The 24029-nt window shown below is 45.1% G+C and overlaps 3 protein-coding genes across 3 annotated transcripts; all 3 read right to left on the bottom strand.

The window, feature by feature from the left end:
• Positions 1-845: 845 nt before the first annotated feature.
• Positions 846-4896, bottom strand: TNFRSF18 (TNF receptor superfamily member 18). Its single transcript, XM_063176921.1, has 6 exons — positions 4693-4896; positions 4243-4374; positions 3785-3872; positions 3130-3218; positions 2463-2603; positions 846-2099 (listed from the first exon to the last, which is right to left on the bottom strand). The coding sequence occupies exons 1-6, from the start codon at positions 4829-4831 to the stop codon at positions 1945-1947; spliced, it is 744 nt and encodes a 247-aa protein (XP_063032991.1). The 5' UTR covers positions 4832-4896; the 3' UTR covers positions 846-1944.
• Positions 4897-9167: 4271 nt separating this feature from the next.
• On the bottom strand, positions 9168-14665 carry TNFRSF4 (TNF receptor superfamily member 4). The gene is made up of 7 exons (XM_063177000.1): positions 13751-14665; positions 12965-13087; positions 12433-12534; positions 11954-12020; positions 11183-11451; positions 10525-10650; positions 9168-9975 (listed from the first exon to the last, which is right to left on the bottom strand). Exons 1-7 carry the CDS (start codon positions 13896-13898, stop codon positions 9905-9907), a joined length of 906 nt encoding a protein of 301 aa, XP_063033070.1. The 5' UTR covers positions 13899-14665; the 3' UTR covers positions 9168-9904.
• A 126-nt stretch (positions 14666-14791) lies between these two features.
• Positions 14792-23883, bottom strand: SDF4 (stromal cell derived factor 4). Its single transcript, XM_063176849.1, has 7 exons — positions 23784-23883; positions 22666-23026; positions 19793-19929; positions 19315-19428; positions 17296-17454; positions 16549-16724; positions 14792-16084 (listed from the first exon to the last, which is right to left on the bottom strand). Exons 2-7 carry the CDS (start codon positions 22971-22973, stop codon positions 15908-15910), a joined length of 1071 nt encoding a protein of 356 aa, XP_063032919.1. The 5' UTR covers positions 22974-23026; positions 23784-23883; the 3' UTR covers positions 14792-15907.
• Between the last annotated feature and the right edge of the window lie 146 nt (positions 23884-24029).

Here is a 24029-nt window from a genome sequence, read left to right as displayed (position 1 = left end):
TTCATTTTTATCAGCAGAATTAGTGATCTTTTTTTATATTAATTGTAGACATTTTCGGTGCTTTCAGCAGGGCAAAAATCCCAGGAAGAATTCCCTTGAGAGGGAGAATTCCTGGAATTTCACAGCTGGAATTCATTTGCGGAATTTTTGTCCCTTTTTCATTGCAAAAATGTGGAGAAAAGCCATGCAAAATCCCTTTTATTAGAAGAATTTATGAATTTTCTTATTAATTTGAGGCATTTTAGGCACTTTTGTCCTGGTGGAAATGTGGGAAAATTCCCTTGAGCAGAGGAATTCCTGGCAAAATTCTGTTTTCATGGATTGCAGGAACAGGTCTGGGTTGTTCCAGGGGCTTTGGGTGATAAAATGGAAACAATTCCCAGATTTCCAGAAAAGCAGCGCTGCCTTTGAGCTGGGGCACAAACTCTGGGAATTCTCCAGGGAATTCTCCAGGGATTTATCCAGGGAATGTTGGTCAGCCTTGGATTCCCTCTGGAATTTCCTTTCCAGCCCCTCCAGAGCTCCCTCTGCTGCCGAGGGTTGGGAAAAGGGGAAGAAAAGCCGGGCTTTGGATGGAATTCCGGGGCTTTTCTTGGGATCTTGTTCCCATTCCCTGATCCGGATCTCTGCTCCTGGAGGAGGAATTTTGATTGCCCAAAAATGGGATTCTTTTCCCCCCTTTTTTTCCTTTCCTGAGAGGTTTTCCTGTGTGCCCAAGGATGGTTCTGTTCTCTCCAGGTTTGGGATGAAATTCCAAAGGGGAGAAGGAGGCTGGGATTCCTCAGGATCATGTTGGGAATGAGGCTGGAAACCCAAATCAAATAAAAAACCCAAAAGCAAAAGGCTTGGTTCAAATGATTTTTTCTTTGGAATTTCCCAGTTTTTCCCAGGGAATCAGAAACTTCCCAGAGCAGCTTTTGGGGTCTCTGTTCCTGCAGGAATTCCCAGCTGTGACCCCGACCCCAAATCCAGGGAAAGCTGCTGGAATTCACTGGGAGCCTCTGGAATGTTCCAGGGAGGGGTTTTCCCAAATTTCTGATCCCACCCTGCCCTTTTCCATTCCCAGTGTCTGTCCCTCCATCCCTCACCCCAATCCTTCTCCAGGGGAACATTCCCAGGGCTCCCAGCCCAAAATCCAGGGATCCTCCAGCAGAGGTTTAAATCCATGAGCAATTCCTCTGAAATCCCGGGATTTTCCATGAGAAACTTGTCCTGGATTATCCTTAATTATCCACAATTATCCACAATTATCAATACAGTTGTTGGCACTTTGGCACTGGCATCTCCACAGGGGCCAGCCCAAAAACTTCCCAAACCTGCTGGAATTACATCAAAAATCTTGGAATATCCCAAGTGGGAAGGGCCCCACAGGGATCAGAAATCCCCGAATCCCACCTGAGAACATTTGCCAGGATTTTTTCCCATTCCCTCCATTTTTCCAGAGCTCTGACCATTCCCTGGATGAGCTTCACTCCCTTTTTTTCCAGATTTTCCTTGGAAATTTTCCAGGAAAATCCCTGGTGGCACAGGAGGAGCTTCCCAAGGGAATCTTTGGGGGGGAGCAGGAATGGGGTCGGGAGAGGCTGGAATGGGGTTGGGAATGACCCAGTGGGGCAGGGCTGGAAAACTGAGGGAAAAGTGGAGATGGAGATGTGGGAAAAGCAGGAGATGGAGATGTGGGAAAAGCAGGAGATGAGATGGAGGAAAAGCAGCAGATGATGTGGCCGCCATTCCCATTCCTGAAGATCAGGATATCCCTGCTCCCGTCCTCCTGAACCAACCCCAGCAGGATTTATTCCTAAATCCCACTTTTTTAGAGAAAACCAACCCCAAACTCTCCCTGAACCTGCTCCATTTCCTGGGGAGAGGCTCCTCCATCCCAGCCCGGTGCTGCCGGGGGGGTTTGGGAATCCCAGCCCCGCAATCCCTCCCTTATCGCATCCCTTATCGCAGCTCGCTGTAGACCTTGAGGGACAGCACCGAGAGCTTCTCCTCGCTCTTGTCGCCGTGCTCCTCCTCCGGGAATTGGATGCTGGAGCATTCCTCCCCCTGCGCCGGCCGCGGGGGCAGCCGCGGGAAGGTCGGGCCCAAATCTGCGGCTGGGAACGGGAAAAGTCAAACTCAGCTCGGGAAAATCCAGCAGGGAAACCCAGCCTGGGAAACCCAGCGGGAAAACTCAGCCAGGGAAACCCAGCGGGAAAACTCAGCAGGAATGCCAGGAACCCCCCGGGAACCTGCCCCAAATCCCAGAGGAAATCCGGATCTGTCCCACTGATTCCATCCTTTTATCCCTTTCATTCCCAGATTTTATCTCATTCAATCCCAGATTTTTCCCCACCCATTCCCAGGTTTTATCCCACCTCATTCAATCCCAGATTTTATCCCATCCAATCCCAGATTTTCCCCCGTCCATTCCCATGTTTTATCCCACCATTCCCAGTTTTTTCCCCCCATTCCCTCACCCCCGAGCAGGAGTTTGGGGTCCCTGTGGAGGCTCCAGATGCAGAAGTGCAGCAGGAACGTGAGCAGGACCAGCACGAACACGGCCACGGCCACCAGGACGGCCAGGATGGTGCTGGAGGGGAACTCCAGCGCAACCGGGGCTGCAATTAACGGCACTTAATTAACAATTAACACATTCTGGGGCTGGGGTTTGTTCTGGGGAGGGAGATCTTCCGAGGGAGTTTGGGGATGGATTTGGGGTTTTGTGGGAAAGGGGAGGTGGGAGAGGGTCTGAGCTGAGGGAGTTGCGGGATGGGATGGAAATAGGGGGAAAGGGGAAAGGGAGAAGGGGAAAAGGGGAAAGGGAGAAGGAAAAGAAAGGGGGAAGGGAAGGAAATTTAAAAAGGAGAAAGGAGAAAGGAGGAGGAGGAAAAGGCGGAAAAGGAAAGGAGAGAAAAGAGGAAAAGGAAAGAGGAAATGGGAGGAGGAAGAGGAAAGGGAAGATGGAAGGGAAAGAGGAGAGGGAAAGAAAAGGGAAGAGGAAATAGGAGTGGAAGGGAAAGGGAAGAGGAAGAAGAAACAGAGAAAGGAGAAGACAGCAGCGATGTTTCCGGAGCAGCAGTTTCCCAGTTTCCCGGCCGGACGCCAGCCCGGGCAGCAGCACGGGGCGCTGCCGGCTTTGCGTACCTGGCTCCCGGGCCGGGGCGGGCGCGCCGCACTCCGAGTCGTGGGTGCTGTTCCCCGCCCGGCGGGTGCCGAGGCCTCTGCTCTCGCAGCTGCGGAGGGACGGACGGAGCTGGGCATCGCGGAAATTCCCCATTGCCTCCCTCCCTCCCTTCTTCCCCAGCTCCTCCCCGGGCTCTGCCCCACCTGGGCTTTGTGCCCATTTGTTTTTCCATGGATTTCCCTGTTGGGAATCATTTTTCTTGACTTTAAACTGGGAGTTTGGCTTAAGCTCTGCCTTGAGACTAAGAGAAATGCCAGGTCTTGCTTAATTAAAAAATTCATTAATAATCGCATGATCACCATCTTGGATTCAATTTGATTTTCTAATGGCACTATTGAATATCTTCATTTATATTTCAATATGAATTGATATTATTATAACTATTACTATTATTATTATATTCTTCTTATTTTTATTCCCTAATTTCAAAGAGGGAAAAAAAAAAACCCAGTCTATTATTTTTCCCAAATACGGGGAATATCAATAAACCCATACTCAGCCCATTCTTATTCTCATTATTATTATTATTATTAATAATTATATTTTCAAAGAAGGAAAACACATTCCTAGCAATAGTTACTGATTAGTGATTATTGATTATTGGCTGCTCCATACTCGGTCCAGTTGCGGCACCACTTGTTCTCGGTGCTGGAGAAGGTGCCGTTCTCACAGCGTTTGCACTCAAAGTGCGAATACTGAGATCCTGCAGGGAAAAGGGATGGGAATGGCTGAGATCCCAAATGTGGGACAGCCAGGGCTGCTCCTGATCCCTGTCCCATTCCCATCCCCATTCCCGATCCCATTCCCAGCCCCATTCCCAGCCCCATTCCCGATCCCAATCCCATCCCCATTCCCGATCCCATTCCCAGCCCCATTCCCGATCCCAATCCCAGCCCCATTCCCGATCCCAATCCCATCCCCATTCCCGATCCCATTCCCAGCCCCATTCCCAGCCCCGTTACCGATCCTGCTGAGCTCCCAGCCCGCCGGGCACTGGGGCAGTTTCCTGCAGTACTGGCAGGGCACAGTCCCAATCCCATCCCCATTCCCAGCCCCATTCCCAGCCCCGTTACCGATCCTGCTGAGCTCCCAGCCCGCCTCGCACTGGGGCAGTTTCTTGCAGTACAGGCAGGGGTCCCCAGAGCAGCCGTACCCCGGGGGACATCGGCAGTCGAGGTCCGGCGCCTCACAGGGCCCAGAGTTTCCTGCAGGAGGGAAGGGTTTAACGGCGCTGGTCCCAGCAAATTCCCGTTCCAAAGAGAGAGTGGGAGGTGGCGCTTCCAGACACAGGGAAGGGTCTGGAGTAACAGGATCCCAAAAATTGTCCCTCTCATCACAGGGAAAGAGAGACACAATTACACACATTTACCTGCATTTACACACAATTCACACACAATTACCCACATTTACCCATGATTTACACACAATTTGCCCCCATTTGCACACAATTTAAACACAATTCCCCCCATTTACACACAATTTCCCCACTATTACCCCCATTTCCCCCCCCAGTCCCCTCTCACCTGCCTTCCCGGTGCAGTTGGGGCAGCACTTGGTGACACCTCCCCAGCCCACCCTGAGCTCCCCGTCCTGGCACTGCCCAGCCTGGCCCAGCCCTGCCCAGTGCCCGGCCAGCAGCAGCCACAGCAGGGCCCTGGCCATGTCCTGGCAGTGTCACCCAGTACACTGCAGTGCCAGCCAGCAGTGCCAGCCAGCAGTGCCACCCCAGCAGTGCCACCCGGTCCCTGTCACTCTGCGGAGGAGGCGACGGGGTTTTTGTGGCCGAGTTCTTCCTGTGTTGTTTTTGGGGGGCGGGGAGAAAGTTTGGGTTCAGACAGGGGTGGGGGCAGGGAAAAGGGTGGCCCCAAAGAAAAATGGGGTCTGGGGTCATGGAGGGTTAAAGGGGGTGACATTGTGGGGTTGGGAAGGGGTGGGCTGGGAGGGAGGTGAGAAATCTCTCGTGGCAGAGAGCTCCTGCTGGCCCGGGGCACTGCAGGGATGGGGCAGCTGGAAATGCTCTGGGAATTCCATCCCTTCATCCCTTCATCCATCCATCCATCCATCCATCCATCCATCCATCCATCCATCCATCCATCCATCCATCCATCCATCCATCCATCCATCCATCCATCATCCATCCATCCATCCATCCATCATCCATCCATCATCCATCCATCCATCCATCCATCCATCCATCCATCCATCCATCCATCCATCCATCATCCATCCATCATCCATCCATCCATCCATCCATCCATCCATCCATCCATCCATCCATCCATCCATCCATCATCCATCCATCATCCATCCATTCATCCATCCATCCATCCATCCATCCATCATCCATCCATCCATCCATCCATCCATCCATCCATCCATCCATCATCCATCCATTCATCCATCCATCCATCATCCATCCATCCATCCATCCATCCATCCATCCATCCATCCATCCATCCATCCATCCATCCATCCATCCATCATCCATCCATCATCCATTCATCCATCCATCATCCATCCATCCATCCATCATCCATCCATCCATCCATCCATTCCTAAAATGCATCCCAGCTTCCCTAAAACCCATCCCAACCTTTCCGTAAAACCCATCCCAACCTTTCCCTCTTTCCCATCCCAGCCATTCCCTAAACCCACCCCACCCCTTCCCCTCCCAGCTGCCGTTTCTCACACCAAACCCACCAACTTAATTCTTTATTTCTCTTTTTTTTAAACCCCTTGGGGATTTTTTCTCTGCTCTTTGTCTGGTTTTGCCCTTTGAGGCACCTGGCCCCGTCAGGTGACGGAACTTTCCGCTCACATCCGAGGCAGAGCTGCTCCCAGAGCTCGGAGGCAGCGCTGACCTTTCGGATTTATCGGATTTATCGGATTGATGATCGGATTTATCGGCCCCATCATCTCCCTCCTCGCCTGCGGGGTTTTCTCGGCAGCTCCACCTCTGGCTGCTGACATTTCCCCTCCGTCCTCGCCCTGCCCGGGCCCCACACGCACAGCACAGCACAGCACAGCACAGCACAGCACAGCACAGCTCGCTTCCCTCCCCAGATAAACCCTTCCCACAGAAAGGTTCCTCTCCTTGGGCTGAAAATTCGGGGTCTCCATGGGGAAAATCCTAAAAAATCGGACAGAAAGATACAGTGACTTTCCCAGAAATCCTCACCCAAAATCCATCAAAATGCCTGGATCCTTCCCAAAAACTCAACACACTCCATGGGAAGATTCCCCCTCTTCGGGCTGCAAGTTTGGGGACTCCACAGAGAAAATCCTAGAAAATCTGACATTCCCAGAAAGATGGAGTGAAATCCTCACCCCAAATCCATCAAAACCCCTAAAAATCCTTCCCCAAAACCCCACTGATCACAGCCCTGCCTTCCTCTGGGAAAAAAAATTCCCCTCTCTGGGGATCAGGGCAAATTCCAACCCTAAATTCCAAACCGGGATGGAAAAGAGGGACAAATGTCCTGGATTTAATCCCTTTTCTACACCCTGGGGGTCCCAAACCCCCAAGGATGGGATTTGGGGAAAATCCAAGGATTCCTGGAGCTCTGTCCATGAGAATTTGGGAATACCCTCATGGATATTCCTCAAGGGATTTCTGAGGAATTTGGGGTTGGAGCCAGAAGGGGGTCGGGTTTTGGGATAGGATGAGGGGAAATGACCTCAAATTGTGCCAGGGATTGGGATTTCCTCATGGAAAAGGGTGGGATTCCCATCCCTAGAGGTTTCCAGGGAATTTCCGGACTCAGGCACTCAGGGTGAGGATCCCTCTGACCCTACAGCGCTTTTCCAACGCCAAGAACTCCTGGGAATTCTCCTGTGCCCACATCACCCCCACTTCCCCTCTTCCTGGAGCCTCCTCTTTGCTGAGCCACCCAAATGATGAGACTTGGGAGAAAACAAAAGGAAATGACCCCAAAACAAAGAAAACCACCCCAAAATAAAGGAAACCACCCCAAAAAAAGGAACAACCACCCCAAAAAAAGGAAACCTGCACTGGGGCCTCACGTCAGCAGCACCAGGCCGGTGTCAGCTGTGGTTTTGGTTTCCTGACGCTCATTTTCTGCTGATTTTTTTGCTGGTTAGGGGAGAAAAGAAACCCCGAGCTCATCCTTGCCATGAAAAAATCTCTCACAGGAGAATTTCAGAGCTGTTAGGCCCAGCTTAAGCCCAGCAAGGCCCAGCGTTGGCATGAATTTCACCCCTCATGGTGTAATTTCCGTTCCCACATTGTGGAAAATCCCTGGATGTTCCCAGATTTTTGGAGGGAAAATTCCCCTGGGCCCTGAGGGGGAGTCAGTGTCCCTTGGGCTGGGACTAAAACCCTTTAGGCCTGGCCCAAACAGGACGTTCCTCATGGACGGGGGCGTCTGGCACCCCAAGAAAGGTCAGAGCTGAGGGACAGGGGGAAGGGCTGGAGGGCTCCTGACATCAGCAGGAATTTCCATGGAAAGGCTTCGGAAATGTGGGAGTTGCTGCCGAGAGACTTGGGAAAAATGGGAATTTTTTCCCTCAGAATAAAATTATTATCCAGGGAAAAATGAGATTTTTTTTTCCCCCTCAGGAATGTGATTATTTTCCAGGGAAAAATGGGAACTTTTTACCCTTAGGATTGTGATTATTATACCAGAAAAAGGGGAATTTTTCCCCTCAGAAATGCAATATTTATCCAGGGGAAAATGGGATTTTTTTCTCCTCAAGAATGTGATTTTTATCCAAGGAAAAATGGGAATTTAATCCCCCAGAAATACAATTATTATCCAGGGAAATATGGGATTTTTCCTCCTCAGGATTGTGATTATTATCCAAGGAAAAATGAGATTTTTTTTCTCCCTCAGGATTGTGATTATTATCAAAGGAGAAGTGGGATATTTTCCCCTCAAGGATGCAATTATTATCCAAGGAAAAATGAGATTTTTTTTCTCCCTCAGAATGTGATTATTATCCAGGGAAAATGGGACTTTTTTCCCCTCAGGATTGTGATTATTATTCAAGGAAAAATGGAAATTGTTTCCCCTCATAAATACAATTATTATCCAGGGGAAAATGGGATTTTTTTTCCCTCAGGAATGCAGGTATTTTCCAGGGAAAAATGGGATTATTTTCCCCTCTGGAATACAGCTGTTATTCAAGGAAAACTGGGATTTTTTTCCCCTCAGAAATACAATTATTATCCAGGGCAAAATGGGCTTTTTCCCCCTCAGGAATACAAACCTGGAAAAATCCCAAGTTCGGCCCCCAAGCATCACCTGTGAGGATTTTTTTCCACCTCTGGTGGCAAAATTGAGTCAAAATTGAGTCAAAATTGAGGAGATAAAAAAATCTGGAGATAACGGCAATGGAAAATCGTCACCAGGAAGACCCAAAAAAGGCAAAACCACAAAGCAGGAAGTGAAGATAAAAATAATCATGATCTAAAGGAGGATTAAAAAAAATATTGCTGCTAGGTAATTAAAAATTAATTAGGAATTAATTCCTTCTTGGAAAATGAAGGGAAATGTTTAATTTGTGTGTAGGAAGGTTTGGCAAGAAGGGGAAAATTGAATTTATTTTGATTTCAGGGTGGTTAAAATGTTGTTAGGTTTGGTTCAGTTTTTATACAAAATTGGAGAAATATGGGAGATTTATTTGGAAGTTGAAGGGTAAAATATCCAGGGAAAAACGAGATTTTTTTCCCCTCAGGAATACAATTATCCCGGAAAAAATGGGATTTTTTTCTACTCATGAATGAGATTATTTGTCATTCTTTTCCAAGGAAAAATTGGATTTTTTTTCTCCTCATAAACGTGATAATTATCCAGAGAAAAACGGGATTTTTCTCCCTCAGGAATGTGATTATTTGACAATTTTCCAGGTGGGTTTTCAAATGACAAAGTTCAGCTCATCCATCCCAGCCTTGCCCTAAACCCCAGGCCAGCCCTTCCCCACAATGTCCCCTCCTCCCTTCCCAGGCTGCCCCATTTTCCCCAAACACACACCAGGATTTGTTTTTCCAGAGTTTTATTCCCCAAAATGCCCCTTTGTACACGATACAAACCTTCCTATACATTGTATAAACCCCTTTGGATATGTATAACATATAAAATATCCCAAATCTTCCAAATCCATGGATTTAAACACCTCTGGGATCCCTGCATCCATTCCCTGCTGGATGTTTTGGGATACTTTGGGATATGGGTTTAAAATTCACATTTTTTGAGGAGTTTTTTTCCCCCCTCAGGAATGAGACTATTTGTCTTTTTTTTTCTGCTGATAGTTGGAGGGAAAATCACTTCTGAATGATAAAAAATTCAATTTTTCTGGAATTTCTACGGAAACATTTCACATTCAGCAAAAGGACACTTTGGGCTCCTCCCAGACATTCCAGAGTTTGGGATTTTCTCCCAAAAAAATTTCCTTTCGAAATTTGTGGAAAAGCAATTAGAGAGGGAAAATTCATTTCATGAAGTGTGGTTTGAGTGTGACTTGATCCTGACTTTAGAGCTCAGCTTTGCCACTTGATCCTAATTTTAGAGCTCAAGGATTTGCCCAAAAGAAAAAATATCCACACAAAATTCCCTCAAGAATTCTCCCAAATTCCAAAGGGAGATCTTGAGTTAATCAAAGAGTCAAACCAGCCTCAAGTGAGCTCCAAACTAAGCAAACCCTAATTAGTGCCAGTGCTCCTTCAGCTCCATGGGCTCAGAAAAGCAGGAACAGCCCAGGGTGGGAATTTCAGTGTCAGTTTTTGATGAGGCTGGAGTTGGAATCAATCTGCTCCTCCTGGATGGGAATCCTGCAGCTCCCCTCCTCTGGAAAACAGGGAACGGTTCCAGGGGTGAGAACAGGATTGATCCTGATCCTAGAGCTCAGTTCTGCCACTGAATCCCAATTTTAAAACTCACCTGTGCCACTTAATCCCTATTTTAGAGCTCAATTTTGCCACTTAATCCAAATTTTAGAGCTCAGATCTTCCCAAGTTTACAGGAGAATTCAAGACATTTCAATTTCCATGGAAGCAAAAAAAAAAATATTCCCATTTTACCCTTGGAAGTTGCTTCTGGATCCTGCCAGGAAGAGAATTCCTGGCCTAAAATCAGGGAATTCTGGGATTAAGGGAAAATCAGGGAGAAGGAATGAAAATTTGGGATAATGAGCTCCTAATCAGCTCCTAATCCTACCCTGGATCAACCTCTGGAATTCCCTGCATTCCTAATTAAGAATTATTTTATTAATTCCCAAATTAGTAACAGGGGGACCTAAATAATGTTTGTCCTGGGTTTTTATCCCACAAAAAAAGGGAACTCACTGGATTAATTTTTTTCCCCTGGATTTTTTACCTCATAAAAAAGGGAACTCACTGTGCTGGGTGCTCCTCCCAGGCCCATTCCTGGTTTTTTTCTGGGCTGCCTGGATGATCAGGAGCAGGATGGAAATTCCACTCACCATCAGCAGGAGCAGGCACAGCAGGAGCAGGGATAAAGAGCCTGGAATGAGAATGGAAAAATTCCCTAAAATACCAGAAAGATTCCTGGTTCTGGATGGAGTTCCCAGATTCCAGAGGGAGAATCCAGAACTCTGGGAATGGAGAGCTCCAGCTGACAGGGAAATGTGGAATCCTGGAATGTTGTGGGAATCCTGGGAAGTTGTGTGAAATACAGAAAAGGAGGCTTTTGAGGAAATGAGATTTCATTTCCCAGGAAAGCAGCTTTGCATGGAAAACGAGCAGCTGGAAAAGTGGGATCCTAGAATGCTGTGTGAAATACAGAAAGGAATTCAGAGAAAATTGGGAATTCCCTTCCCAGGAAACTAGACTCAGATGGAAATGTGGGATCCTGGACTGTTGTGTGAAATACAGAAGAGGATTCAGAGAACATGGGAATTCCCTTCCCAGGAAAGCAGTCTCAGATGGAAATGTGGGATCCTGGAACACTGTGTGAAATACAGAAGAGGATTCAGAGAAATTGGGAATTCCCTCCCCAGGAAAGCAGCTCCAGGGAATTCCCTGCCTGTCCTTACCCCATCCGGGCTCCGCGGGAACGCCGGGATCCCGACAAACCGCAGGGATGCCTCTGGGGCTGGATGTCCTGGAGCTGTTCTCGGGGAGTTCCGTGGGCACGGGGTCCCCATTTTCCGGGAATTCCGTGGGCAAGGGGTCCCCGTGCTCCGGGGATTCCGTGGGAGAGGGATGTGGGCCGGGGCTGCTGGCACTGCCAGGGCTGCTGCTGCACTGGGCATCCTCTGTGCCCGTGCCAGCCCGGAGCGTGCTCTTCCCAAAGCTGCTGCAGCTGGAAAAGGAATTCCAGAGGGTTTGCCAACAGGGAATCATTCCTGAATCCCATCCACACAATCCCCATCTGTGTTTTATCCCTAAAAATTCAGGATTTTATCCCTACATCCCAAAGGAATGGGAGGAATAATTAAATCATAAAAAATGACCTGGTATTTTTTTCCCAGCTGATTCTGGCACGGGAATTTTTTGTTCCCCAAAAAAACTATCTGAGAGGTTTTAAAAAATGTGGAAAATCCTAAAAATCCCTTCAGGATCCTAAAAATCCCAAAGGATGGGATTCAGAGCACTTAGATCCAGGTTTATTCCAATTTATTTCTCTGGATTTGGACTTATCTTGGAAAAATGAAACCCCCAGAGCTGCTCTGGGCACTTTGCACCCCAGAAGACATTTTTCCCCCTACAAGAGATTTTTTCCCCCAGAAAAGGATATTGTCCCCCCCAAAAAGGACTTTTTTTCCCCAAAAAGAGATTTTTTTCCCTCAAAAAAGGATTCCTACTTGGTCCAAGGCCGGCAGTTCTCGTTCCCTCCTCTGGAGAAAGTCCCTTCAGGACATCGGGAGCACTCTGGGGGAAAAAAGGGATTATCCAGGGAAGGGGCAGCATTCCCAGTTTTATCCACTGGATAATTCTGAATTATCCAAGATTATTTATTCTGGATATTATCCAGGAGGATCTCACAATTGCAGCCAGTAATTGCCACATGGGAAGCAGGATTTTGGGAAGGCTGGCACATCCCAGAATTCCAAAGGGGATTCCAGCTGGTACATGCCTGGATTCACTGCTTCCCAAGGGAATTCCAAATCCCAACTCACCCCTTCTCAAAGGGAATTCCAAACTCCAACTCCCTGCTTCCCAAGGGAATTCTGGCTGGCTCAAATCCCAACTATTCCCAAAGGAATTCCAGATCCAAACTATTCTCAAGGGAATTCCAAATCCCAATCACCCCTTCCCAAGGGAATTCCAGACCCCAACTCACCCCTTCCCACAGGAACGCCCCCGGCAGGCTGGAATCCCGCCTGGCACGCACAGACCCTGTCTGAGGTTTTCTCGCACGGCTTCACCTCCACGCTGCCCTTCCCTGGCCAAGGCAGAAATTCATTAATTCCTTCATTAACAGCAACAATTAACTCCTCAGGGGGTTGGGGTTTTGGGTTTAGAAGCTGCAGAATTCAGCAATTTAACAATATGTAATTAATAATTTAACAACTGAATCGTTCAACAATTCATTCATTTGAGGATAGTGGTTTTTAGGTAGGCCCTCACAACTGGTGGAAACAGGTGGAAACAGCCAGAAAAGGACCCAAAAAGAGATTTATTCCTCCAAAATGGGATTCTATCCCCAAAAAGGGATTTTCTCCCCCTATACCCCCAAAATGCCCCAAACCTGTGATTTTTTCCCCAAAAAAGGTGCTTTTTTTCCCCATTAAAAAAAAAGCGATTTTCCCCCCAAAAAAGGGATTTTTTTCTCCCCCTAAAATGGGATTTTCTCCCCAAATCCCAGCACTCACGGGCGTTGCAGATGGTGCAGCTTTTGCAGAAGCCGTGGTGGTGCTGGGAGCTGAAATATCCATCCTGGCATGGCGAGCACACAGTGTCGGCAGAGGCCGTGCAGCGGCTCCGCATCCTCTCTCCTAAAAACACCCAAAATTTGACATTCAACTGGATCCTGAGGGGAAAAACCCTGAATTTCATCCTTTGGGAACAAACAGTGTATCACTAGCACACGTGTCGGCTGACTCCACATCCTCTCCCCTAAAAACACCCCAAAAATTGGGAGTCAGTGGGGTCCTGAGGGGAAAAATCCTAAATTTAATCCTTTGGGACCAAAGTGGGATTGGTTGGGATTGTGAGGGGAAAAATCCTAAATTTCATCCTTTGGGATCAAATGGAGCCCAGAATTCGGCAGTTTCTGTTTTTTAAGGAGAAAAAGCCCTGGAAGTTTGGCCAGGAGGGAAAATCAACATCTAATGGAGTGGCCGAGAAGGGCTGGGGTGGGCTGAAATTGGGCAAAATGCCTCCAATTTTTGTCCCAGTGGATCCCAAATATCCCTTCTAGAGCCAGGGAAAAAGGTTTAGGAAATGCTCCTGACTGAGGCATTTAGGAAGCAAAAAAACATCAAAAAAAGTTAAAAACCACTCTCAAAAAGAAAGATTTTTCCATTTTTTCGGTGTAAAACTTATTTTTATCAGTCTAAAAAGTATTACACTAAAAAAATAGGTATTACACTGAGAAAAAATTTGATAATCGCCTAAAGCCCGGCTCTCCCACCCCAGGCCCCGCAGCGGGCACTCACCTGGGGCGCAGTCGCTGCAGCATTTGTCGTGGAAGCTGTATTGGTGCTCCTGACATTCCAAGCCCAGGGAGCCGGAGATAGGCACGGTCAGAAGCCAGCAGAGAGCGGGAAAATTCCAGGGAATCCTTGGAAGCGCCATTCCCGCCATCTCCCTCAGGGAGCTGTTCCCTCACGGCACCGGCACCGTCCCCTCACGGCGCTGTCCCCTCACGGTGCCTTTTTCCTCACGGCGCTTTCCCCCTCACGGCGCCTTTCGCTTCACGTCTCTGTTCCCCTCACAGCTTCTCTTCCCTCACGGAGCCTTTCCCCTGAGGGCTCCGTTCCCCTCAGGGTTCCGTTCCCCTCACGGCGCTGTGAGCGCCTCGCGAGCGAGAACAGCTCCGGGCGGGGACAGTTGAGGGAAATTCCCGCTTTTCTCCACGCCCCTTCCCGCTCCCGGTTTGGGGTTTTTCGGCAGGAAAAGGAAATGCTGAGCTTGAGAAGGTTTAAGGGGTAAAAGAAGCCCTCAAGGGAGGGCAATCCCGATGGGAATGGCCGGAAAAGCTGAGGCGGGGAGACAGCGGGAATTCGGGAATTTCGTTTTCCAGACTGCTGCAGTTGGAGCCAGGAGCTCAGTTAAGTTCTAGGAGATCTCCCTGGCATCACTGAATCAACAAAATACTGGGAATTAAGGAATTTCATTTTCCAGCCTATTAGAATGGGATCCAGTATCTCAATTTTAGGTGTTCCAGCTGCCTGGAATTGCAGCTTTACATTCACCGACTCCAGAAAATACTGGGAATTACAGATTCCATGCTCATGTTGTCCCAAAATTAAATTAGGATGGTGTTGGCAAAATCTCTTAATAGATAAATTACAATTATCAGTAAAATAAATTATGATTTTACTGGAATTTTTGTGTTTAAACTCATTTTATCAGAGATTATCCATGGAATTTATTCCTCTTATTCCCCCCCCCCCCGACAAACCTTAAAAGCAGCAGAATTTCCAAAGCATGGAGAGAAATATTTAATGGAAAATAAAAACAAAAAGGATATAAAATCTTTTATCCAAGGAATTTAATAAAAACATCAAATAAAGAGCAGGAAAAGGGGAAGAGGGACAGCAATTCCTGTATTTACATTATATTAAGAATAAATTTAATCAAATAAAACATCTCAGATTTTCAGGAATTCTTTCCGAAAGAGGGGTTTTTCCAAGGAAAGATGGAAGCAGAGGGAAAAAGTCAATTTTATTTGGGAAAGAGCTCACCCAAAGCCTGGAATTTCCCCCAAATCATCAGCAGCAGCTCATTAACAGCATTAATTAGCATAGAGCTCATTAATTTTAGCAGTGAATATTAATTAAGCAGCCATCCAACTCCATGGGAACTCCCACTGCTCTGTCCAATAGCTTAAATTCAAAAAAAAACTTCCCAATTGTTTGATTTTTGACTAAAATCCGATATTTTAAAGCCATAATCTCCCATTCCCAGTGCAGATGTCAACAAAACAATGTCATTTTAATATTAATTTAATCTTAATTAATGTTATTTTATTTTTTAAAATTCATTGCGAAAAAGTTTTCTATAACATTTTAAATAAGTTCTTCCCCACAGCTCCCTGAAAAAATTCCATTAAATTCTCAACAACTCTTCAGGAAGTTAAGAAAAACACTGGAATTGAGAGTGGATATTCCCAGTAGGTCAAACATTCCTTGGAACCACCAAAATTCCCAAAATCCAACCTTTATTTGGGATTCCCTGGATCAGCAGCTGAGGAAAACAAATATTTCAGGAGCCATCCAAATGGAATTGGGTGTGGAGGACAAACATTCCTTGGAATCACCGTTCCCTTCCCCAAACCCAAGTTTTACTTGGGATGCCCTGCATCAGGAGCTGAAGGAAACCAGGGAATATTCCAAGATCCTCCCACCCAGAATTCCAGCTGGCTTCAACCCCCCCAAACCAAGGAGGAAAACTACCTGAATCCACGAATTCCCACCATTTCTTCCAGCAGGAAAATCCCCTCCAAGGAGCTGGGACGGACGGAAAATCGCAAATTCGCAACCACCAATTCCCGCTGCTCGGTTGAATCCTTTTATCCTGGGATTTCTTTTTTTGGGGGGGGGGGTGGTTGGGAGTGGAACAGAAAGTTCTGGAAAGGGGGAGGAGGAAGCTCAGAACTCCTCGTGGACGTTGCGGGCGTAATCCATGAGTTTGCTGCCCGTGAAGTACTCGCTGTACTTGAGGATCTCCTCCAGCTCCAGGTGGTGGTTCTGGTTCTCGTCGGCCACGGCGATCATCTGCCGCGCCTCGTTCAGCGCGTTGTGCTCGTTCATGGGATCCATGTATTCCTGAAAAACCATGGAAAAAAAGCCTGAGCACAGCCCTGGGGGTGCTCCAAAAATCCCAACTCCCACCCAGCCCAAAGTGAGGGAAAGGTCTGTAAGAAGGGTTTCATGGGACTTTTCTTCCTGGTTTCTAGGATGCTACCAAAAAAATCTGAGATTTTTGTGGGTCATTCCATGAAACATTTCTGGATTTTGGGCTGCAAATTAAACTCAGGAAAAAATTTCTGTTAAAAACAAAAGATTATCAATTTGCAGGATCTAAATTCTCTCATTTTTCCTGCTTTGTTTGGCTGTTCCCACAGATTATTTTAAAATGAAAATAACATGAAATTAAAATGCAATTAACGCAAAATTAAAATTAAATGGAAATATTCCATTTTTTAATAAAAAAATGAGCTGTAAGTGAATTTGTGATGTTTCTAAAGCTGTGTTTTGGAATAATTGGCTGGCAAAGGACGAGGACTCACCTCCAGCTCCTCCATGGTGACGATGCCGTCGTGGTTGGCGTCGATGACCTCCTGGAATTCCTTCCTCCTGTCCCTCACCCAGTCATCGTCGATGTCCTGAGCCTGCTGGTTCTCCACCGTGCCCACGGGCAGGGAGATGAACTCTGACAGGGTCAGCTTCTTATCCCCGTCCTGATCTGGGAAAAACACACACGTTATAACAGAGTCACTTAACTTCCGTTAAAAAGCACAAAAATTTAAAATATGCTCATTTAATTCCCATAAAAATGGGTATTTCCTACTGATCTGTGAAAAAACCAAACCCCTCTCAATAGCCACAGAAAAATGGGAATCCATGAACTCCACCAGACTATTCCATGCAAAACCTTGCTGAAACACACATAAAAATGGGAATTCATGGAATCCATGGGAAGAATTCCCGGGAAATCGTGGATTACCTAAATCACGGACAACCTCCTGCACCATGAAGTGCAGCATGCCCCGATATCCACATAAAATCCATGGAATCCAAGGACAGAATTCCCAGGAATTCCCATCTTACCGAGGTCGCGGACGATCTCCTACACCATGAAGTGCAGTATGCCCCAATATCCACACAAACCCAGGAATCCAAGGACAGAATTCCCAGGAATTCCCATCTTACCGAGGTCGCGGACGATCTCCTACACCATGAAGTGCAGCATGCCCCAATATCCACATAAAATCCATGGAATCCAAGGACAGAATTCCCAGGAATTCCCATCTTACCGAGGTCGCGGACGATCTCCTGCACCATGAAGTGCAGCATGCCGCGGCTGTGCTCGGGGTGCAGGAAGGACAGGAACTCCTGCTCGCTCAGCAGCAGGTCCGGGGGGGGATTGTCCGCCTGGTACCAGCGATCCTTCAGGTTGTCCAGCACTTCCTGCGCTGCAACGGCACCGTGGGGCTGGGATGGAGCCCAGAGGCTCATCCCAAACCCTGCCCCTACCCGGCTTTGGGACTGCAGCTCATCCCAAACCCTGCAACGGCACCGTGGGGCTGGGATGGAGCCCAGAGGCCCATCCCAAACCCTGCCTGGCTCTGGGACTGCAGCTCATCCCAAAGGCTCATCCCAAACCCTGCCTGGCTCTGGGACTGCAGCTCATCCCAAACCCTGCCCCTACCCGGCTTTGGGACTGCAGCTCATCCCAAACCCTGCAACAGCACGGTGGGGCTGGGATGGATCCCAAAGGCTCATCCCAAACCCTGCCATGGCACCACAGGGCAGGGATGGATGCCAAAGACTCATCCCAAACCCTGCCCCTGCCCAGCTATGGGATCACAGCTCATCAAAGGCTGCACCTGCACATTTGGGACTGCAGCTCATCCTAAACCCTGCACCCGCATGTTTGGGATTGCAGCTCATCCCAAGGGCTGCAACTGCCCCCATCTGTTTGTAGGATTTAGAACAATTGCTTTGTGGGATTTCAGTTCATCCCAAATCTTGGAGTTGCCCCCATCCATTTTTAGGATTTGACACAACCTAGTTTTAGGAATTTCAGTTGCCCCAATGCAATTTGTTAGGATTTTACTTGTACCAATCCATTTTTAAGACTTCGATTATCACACTACATTTTTAGGATTTCAGTTGTCCCAATCCGTTTTAGGATTTAATCTGTCACAACCCCTTCCTTTCAAGCTCTCAGTTGTTTAATCAATGACGTTTTTTAAGCCTAAACCCTGCAGATTTTTATCACAATATTCCACATTTTTGCTGCAAGAAAAGTTGAATTAGAAGTGTGTGAACAGAAAAATCAGCACCAAAATCCCATGGAATTCCTTCATCTCATCCCACAATCCAATTATCTGCCAATATCCATCAATTAACTGAAACACAATTTAAGCCTGAAATCCGAATTTCTACAGAAAGTGCCTTAAACTCCACACCCCCAGGTGCTTTTGATGTAAAATAAAAAACCAAAAAAATCATTTTTACAGTCCTTGGAGGAGGAGAAAAAACCCCTGAGGAAGTGGAGGATGAATAATTTGACTTTCCTACAGAAGATTTTGGGGCTCAGGTGCAGGCTCGGGGCTGACTCAGCAGCTCTGGGGTTCCTGGAATCAGCCCCAGGTGATTTCCCTGCACATTCTCAGCTCCTTTTTTCTGCTCTTCAGGCGCTTCTGCAGCACTGGAAAATGTCACCGAAGCAATTTGGAAATTACTCAGCCCTGCAGGGAAAGGGAAAGGTGCAGGGGGGATTTTACAGGAAACTGAAATGTTGCTTGAAGGGGAAAAACAGGAAAACTCCTCCTAAAATTGCAATTTTCATGGCAGACTCTGGTCAGGAACAATGTGGGATTTGTGTCCTCTGACTTCTGTTTTTGGGGGGATTTTAGAGGAAATTTAAATTATTTTTTTGAAGGAGATTCCTCCTAAAAATTGTAATTTTCATGGCAGATTCTGGTCAGGATGAAGGAAGGATTTCTGTCTTTTGACTTAATTTTTGATTGAGGATTTTAGACTAAATTAAAATATTTCTTTAAGGGAAAAACAAGAAGATTCCTCTAAAAATGTCATTTTCACACCAAATTTCAGGTGGAAAAAAAGCAGATTTTTTTTTATTAAGCTGGAAAACAGGAAGATTCCTCAAAAAAAAATCTCATGTTCACAGCACATTTTACATTAAAAACTGCAGAATTTTTTGTTTATCATTTAACTCCTCCTCCAGCAGAACAACCCAAATATTTCCCTCCCATTTCTCTTTTCACCCCCAGGTTTTAATACCAAAACCCCAATTCTGCACTTACTTTCTTCATCTATTTTCAACTCCTCGTTGTTTTTGATTTTCTCTGCAATTTCCTTTTCATTGAAGCCTTTGCTTGCCAAGAATTTAATTTTATACTCATCCCAAGAAACGTGACCTGGAATTGAGAACAGTTCAGCCTGAAATGATCAATTTTGCATTTCATTCTTTCAAAATCTGAAAATTTTCAAGTTTTTTAGTCCAACACCACAACCCCACACTGAATTTTAGGAATGGCAACATAAAAGCTGTCTCCTGATTAATTTATGGGGTTTTTTTTAGCCATAAAGTTTGGTGAAAAATTAGATTTTTTTTCTTTTTTTTTATTTCTTTATGAAAGAAAGAGCTGCCTGCAGCACATCCTTCCCACAAAAATCCAAATTTGGGATTCCAGACCTAAACTTCAACCCAAAAATAAATTCTAGATACCAGAACTGATTTAAAAAGTGATTTTTTTTTGAGGGAAAAAATGTTGATCTTACCATCCCCATCAGGATCCACAGCTCTGAAGTGCATTTTGTTCTCCTCCACGGCCTCCTGGAAATGTTCATCTGTTTTTTCCATGATCCAACGTTGCATTTCCTTGGCACTGATTTTTTTATCATTATTTATATCCACCCTAGGGAGGAAAAAGAAACAGGATTTCAGTTTAGAGTTCAGCAGGGAAAGATCTGGTTGGGTTTTAGTTTATAAATTGGTTTATTCAGCAAAAATTCACAGAAAAATTAATATTTTTGATTTTCTGTGAGAAAGAATTGGCTGATCAGCCTTCAGTTCAGAATTAAAGTAAATAATTTAATTATTTAATTCAATTTAGCAAGATTTAGGTTATTATTCAGTGATTTTTTTTAATTAAATCATGCTTTTGAGGGAAGTTTTCCCACAAATTATTCCTGATGGAATTTTGGGTCACTCCAAATTCAGAATTGGAAAAATTTTCTTGCAGACCTTGAATTCTCTCTCAATTTCTCTTTCCAAGCCCCTTTATTTTCAAATGTAATTGAATTTTTATTTTTCGACACATTTGAACATTGCACATCTCTTTGTTCTCCATGAGTTTTCTGGAATTTCTTGGATTCGGAGCTGCAGAATTCAATTTGTCCTGATTGAAATTATCAGGAAAATCCAATCTGATCAATCCTTAATTCATTAAGACATTAATTTAAAAATTACAGTTCAAAACCAAAAATAAATCAAAATTTCTGAAGGGTTTTTTTTTAAAGCATGAAATAAATATTCAAAATATCACTTTAAAAAATCATATTTTATTTTGCTACCATTTCAAATTCTATTTAAAGCATCTCCAACCCACTCTTTGTAACTCAAAATGTCACTAAAAATCAGATTTTATTTTGTTACCATTTCAAATTCTATTTAAAGCACCTCAAAATCATTTTTTTGAAAACTCAAAGGAAAACCAGAGTTCAAAAGCCCCAGTTTGCCTCTGGCCTTTATCTGCTGCCATCACTGAGTTGTTTTGATTGAAACTTGAATTATTCAAGATATGATTTGCCTTGAAATGTCAACTAAATGTGAAAAAAGAGATAAACAACCCCAAAAAATGCAGATTTAGGGAGTTTCAATATCACAACTTCTACCAGGGAGATGCTTTTATCATTTATTTATTATTTATTCAATAATTACTTTAATGAAATTCTATTTATTCACAGCAAGCTGGCACCAAATAAAGCTTTGAAAGTTTAACCCCCTTGTGGTAATTGGAGGTGTTTTCATTAAAAAATGCAAATAAAGCCAATTCTGCCACCTGCTGTCTGAAAGTGCTGAAACAAAGCAAAAAAAATATTGAATTTTGGGAATTTTGAAATTATTAATGAAAGAATCTAAGTTTGAAATATCCACATTCCCAATTTTGAAATATGAATTAAAATACTCAATTTAAAAAATAAGGATTAACATTTCAAATATTGAAATATGAAAACTCCCAATTTTGAAAATAAGAATGGAAATCCCTGATTTTGAAAATATGAAGTAAAACCCCAAATCTGAAATATTAAAATTATCAATTTTTAAATATTAACTAAAATCTCCAATTTTTAAATATTAATTTTAATTTCCAGATTTAAAATCTCCAGTTTTGAAAATATTATTTTAAACCCCCAATTTTGAAACACTAAAATTCCAAACTCGGAATATATTAACCAAAATTTCCAATGTTGAAAACATTACAATTCCCAATTTTAATAAATATTCATTCAAATTTCCAATTTGGAACTATTAAAATCCCCTATTTTGAAGCTACTAATTTAAATTCCCAATTTTAAAACCTTTAGAGGCACAAAATCAGGAGGATGGCTTCTGTAGCAGTGCTGGAAACAAAAAGGTTTTAATAAAAGGCAAAATAACAAATTTTTTACAGAGAAAAAACCAAGCCAGGTGCAAGAGAGCCTCCTGCCCCTGGTAAACATCTTCCAAGAGTGACTGGTTCCTTTGTTCTCTTCTTCTCACAAAAGTGATTGGTTTCTTTCCTCTCTTCTTTCCCTCACAAAAGTGATTGGTATCTTTGTTCTCTTCTTTTCCTCCCAAAAGTGATTGGTTTCTTTCTTCTCTTCTTTCCCTCACAAAACCTATGGTTTCTTTGTTCTCTTCTTTTTCTAGAAAATTGCCCAGGCAGGAGTTTTTGGCTCCTGTCCATTGGCCATCCTTAAGTTTGAGGTGACAGAGGGTGTCAGGTTGTGTTCTGACCCTGTCAGTGTTGTTTTAGTTTCCTGCATTGTTTATTTTATCCTTTATTTTCCTCCCTATTAAAGAACTGTTATTTCCTGCTCCCATAAATTTTGTTGTCTGAGATCCCCTTAATTTAAAATTTGTAACAATTCAGAGTTGGGGGTGTGGTGTTCACAGGGGTCCCAGAATGAGCGAAGAGATGAGAATCTTGACTCCATGTTTCAGAAGGCTGATTTATTATTTTATGATATATATTATATTAAAATAAAATTATATATTAAAACTATACTAAAAGAAAAGAGGAAAGGAAAGGAAAAAGGATGATAATAAAATCTTGTGTCTGACCAGAGAGTCTGAGCCAGCTGACTGTGACTGGCCATTAATTAGAAACAACCACACGAGACCAATCAAAGATGCACCTGTTGCATTCCACAGCAGCAGATAATTATTGTTTTTCTTTTCCTCTGAGGCTTCTCAGGAGAAAAGATCCTAACAAAAGGATTTTTCATAAAATATGTCCGTGACAGAGGGGGCTCATTTTCTCCATTTCAGGGGAGGCTCCTGCCTTCCCAAACCAAGACTTTATTTTTATTATAAATTAATAAAGGAGCCCTGTGAGAGCATGGAGCGAGATGCACCTGCCTGCAGCACAAACACGGGCCAGACTCACTTGGAGAAGATGCCCACGAGCTTCCTCCTGTTCCTGCGGGGCTGCGAGTCCTCCTCGAACTCCTCACGCTCCTTGCCCAGGAACACCTCCTGGTGGAACTCCTTGTTCAGGTGCCCGTCCAGCTCCATCTTGACGCCGTTCAGGTGGTCGGGGGGCAGGATCTCGTTCTCCTCCCTGGCCTCCCCTGCCCTCTCCTTCAGCACAGAGTGGTTGGCAGGCCTGGCATAAACGTCCATCAGCAGGAAGATGAACAGGAGGGAGAGGTACAGAGAGCCCAAGCTGCATAGGAAAGCTTGTCTTGACATCATTTTTATGGGGTTTTTCCTTTTTTATTATTTACTGCTGAAATCACTGTGGGGGTCTAAAAGAAAAAAAAGGAGAAAAAACAAACTAAATTCTGAAGCAAAAGGTCACTGTGGGTTAAACGAACTAAAAGGAAAAAAGAAGAAAAAGCAAGTTAAACTCTGAAGCAAGAGGTCATTAATGAACATCTAAAAATTAAAATAACCTATACAAAGTATTAATAACTTACATACATATAATTATATGTACATAACTTGTTTATATACATATATGCACATAACTTATTCATACACATATATATGTACATATGGTTATATGTATACTTTAATATATATGTATATATATTAAAATATATATATACAAGTGTATGTATACATTTGTATGTACATACACTTGTATACAAGTGTATGTATACATTTGTACGTACATACACTTGTATACATACATACAAGAATAAATTTAGAGGAACCTACACAAAAGTAGAGGAGTTTTTGATGTCAGACATTAAAAAAGCCTGTTAATTAATAAATATATGGAACTAATAGGAGCAGATCCAAGAGAAAGCGGAGCTGGAAAAATCCAGGAAACAGCGGCGGGGAGGAGCTGTCACAGAGCCATAAAATCCGTGTGTCCTGTCCTGGAAGTGACCCAAAGGGGCCATCCCGCCGAATTCCAGGGAAAATTAATCCCAAATCAAACAGAGAGCGCAGCAAGGAATCCAAACCCTTCAGAGCCCCCAGAAACCTCAAAATCCCCCAAAGCCCTCAGAACCCCTCAGGTCCCGCGGGGCTGCGGGAGGAGCAGCCCGCACTCACCGGGAGGCTGTGGGCAAGGAGCGGCCGCTGCCCCGAGCGCCGTGCCGGCCGCGGGGAGGCTCAGCCCGGGCCCGGCCGCCGCTGAGGCCCTCACGGCCCCTGACGGAGCCCGGCGTTGCCAGGGCGGAGGGAGGCGGGGAGGAGACGGAAGTTTCCTCACTGCACCGCGCGGCGGGAAGTCGCGGCGGCCATCTTAGGTGAGGGCAGCCGCCATTTCCGGCAGAGAGGGGGCAAAGGGGCGTTTTC

This window comes from Melospiza melodia, chromosome 26, assembly GCF_035770615.1.
Source record: "Melospiza melodia melodia isolate bMelMel2 chromosome 26, bMelMel2.pri, whole genome shotgun sequence".
NCBI classification, from domain to species: domain Eukaryota; kingdom Metazoa; phylum Chordata; class Aves; order Passeriformes; family Passerellidae; genus Melospiza; species Melospiza melodia.
The sequence above is the reverse complement of the archived record's forward strand: the minus strand, read 5'-3'. Positions and strand labels throughout refer to the sequence as shown.

Bases quoted from the DNA above. Each gene is read 5' to 3' on its own strand.
- TNFRSF18 (XM_063176921.1), bottom strand. From the start codon at position 4,831: ATGGCCAGGGCCCTGCTGTGGCTGCTGCTGGCCGGGCACTGGGCAGGG. The intron at 3,873-4,242 runs GTAACGGGGCTG...TTTTCCCTGCAG, and splicing joins CTGGGAGCTCAGCAGGATCG to GATCTCAGTATTCGCACTTT. The intron at 3,219-3,784 runs GTATGGAGCAGC...GTCCCTCCGCAG, and splicing joins TGGTGCCGCAACTGGACCGA to CTGCGAGAGCAGAGGCCTCG.
- TNFRSF4 (XM_063177000.1), bottom strand. From the start codon at position 13,898: ATGGCGGGAATGGCGCTTCCAAGGATTCCCTGGAATTTTCCCGCTCTC. The intron at 12,021-12,432 runs GTGAGTTGGGGT...TTTTTCCCCCAG, and splicing joins GGGCGTTCCTGTGGGAAGGG to AGTGCTCCCGATGTCCTGAA. The intron at 11,452-11,953 runs GTAGGAATCCTT...TTCCTTTTCCAG, and splicing joins AACTGCCGGCCTTGGACCAA to CTGCAGCAGCTTTGGGAAGA.
- SDF4 (XM_063176849.1), bottom strand. From the start codon at position 22,973: ATGATGTCAAGACAAGCTTTCCTATGCAGCTTGGGCTCTCTGTACCTC. The intron at 19,930-22,665 runs GTGAGTCTGGCC...TTTCCTCCCTAG, and splicing joins CTCGTGGGCATCTTCTCCAA to GGTGGATATAAATAATGATA. The intron at 19,429-19,792 runs GTAAGATCAACA...TCTCAATTCCAG, and splicing joins TGTGGATCCTGATGGGGATG to GTCACGTTTCTTGGGATGAG.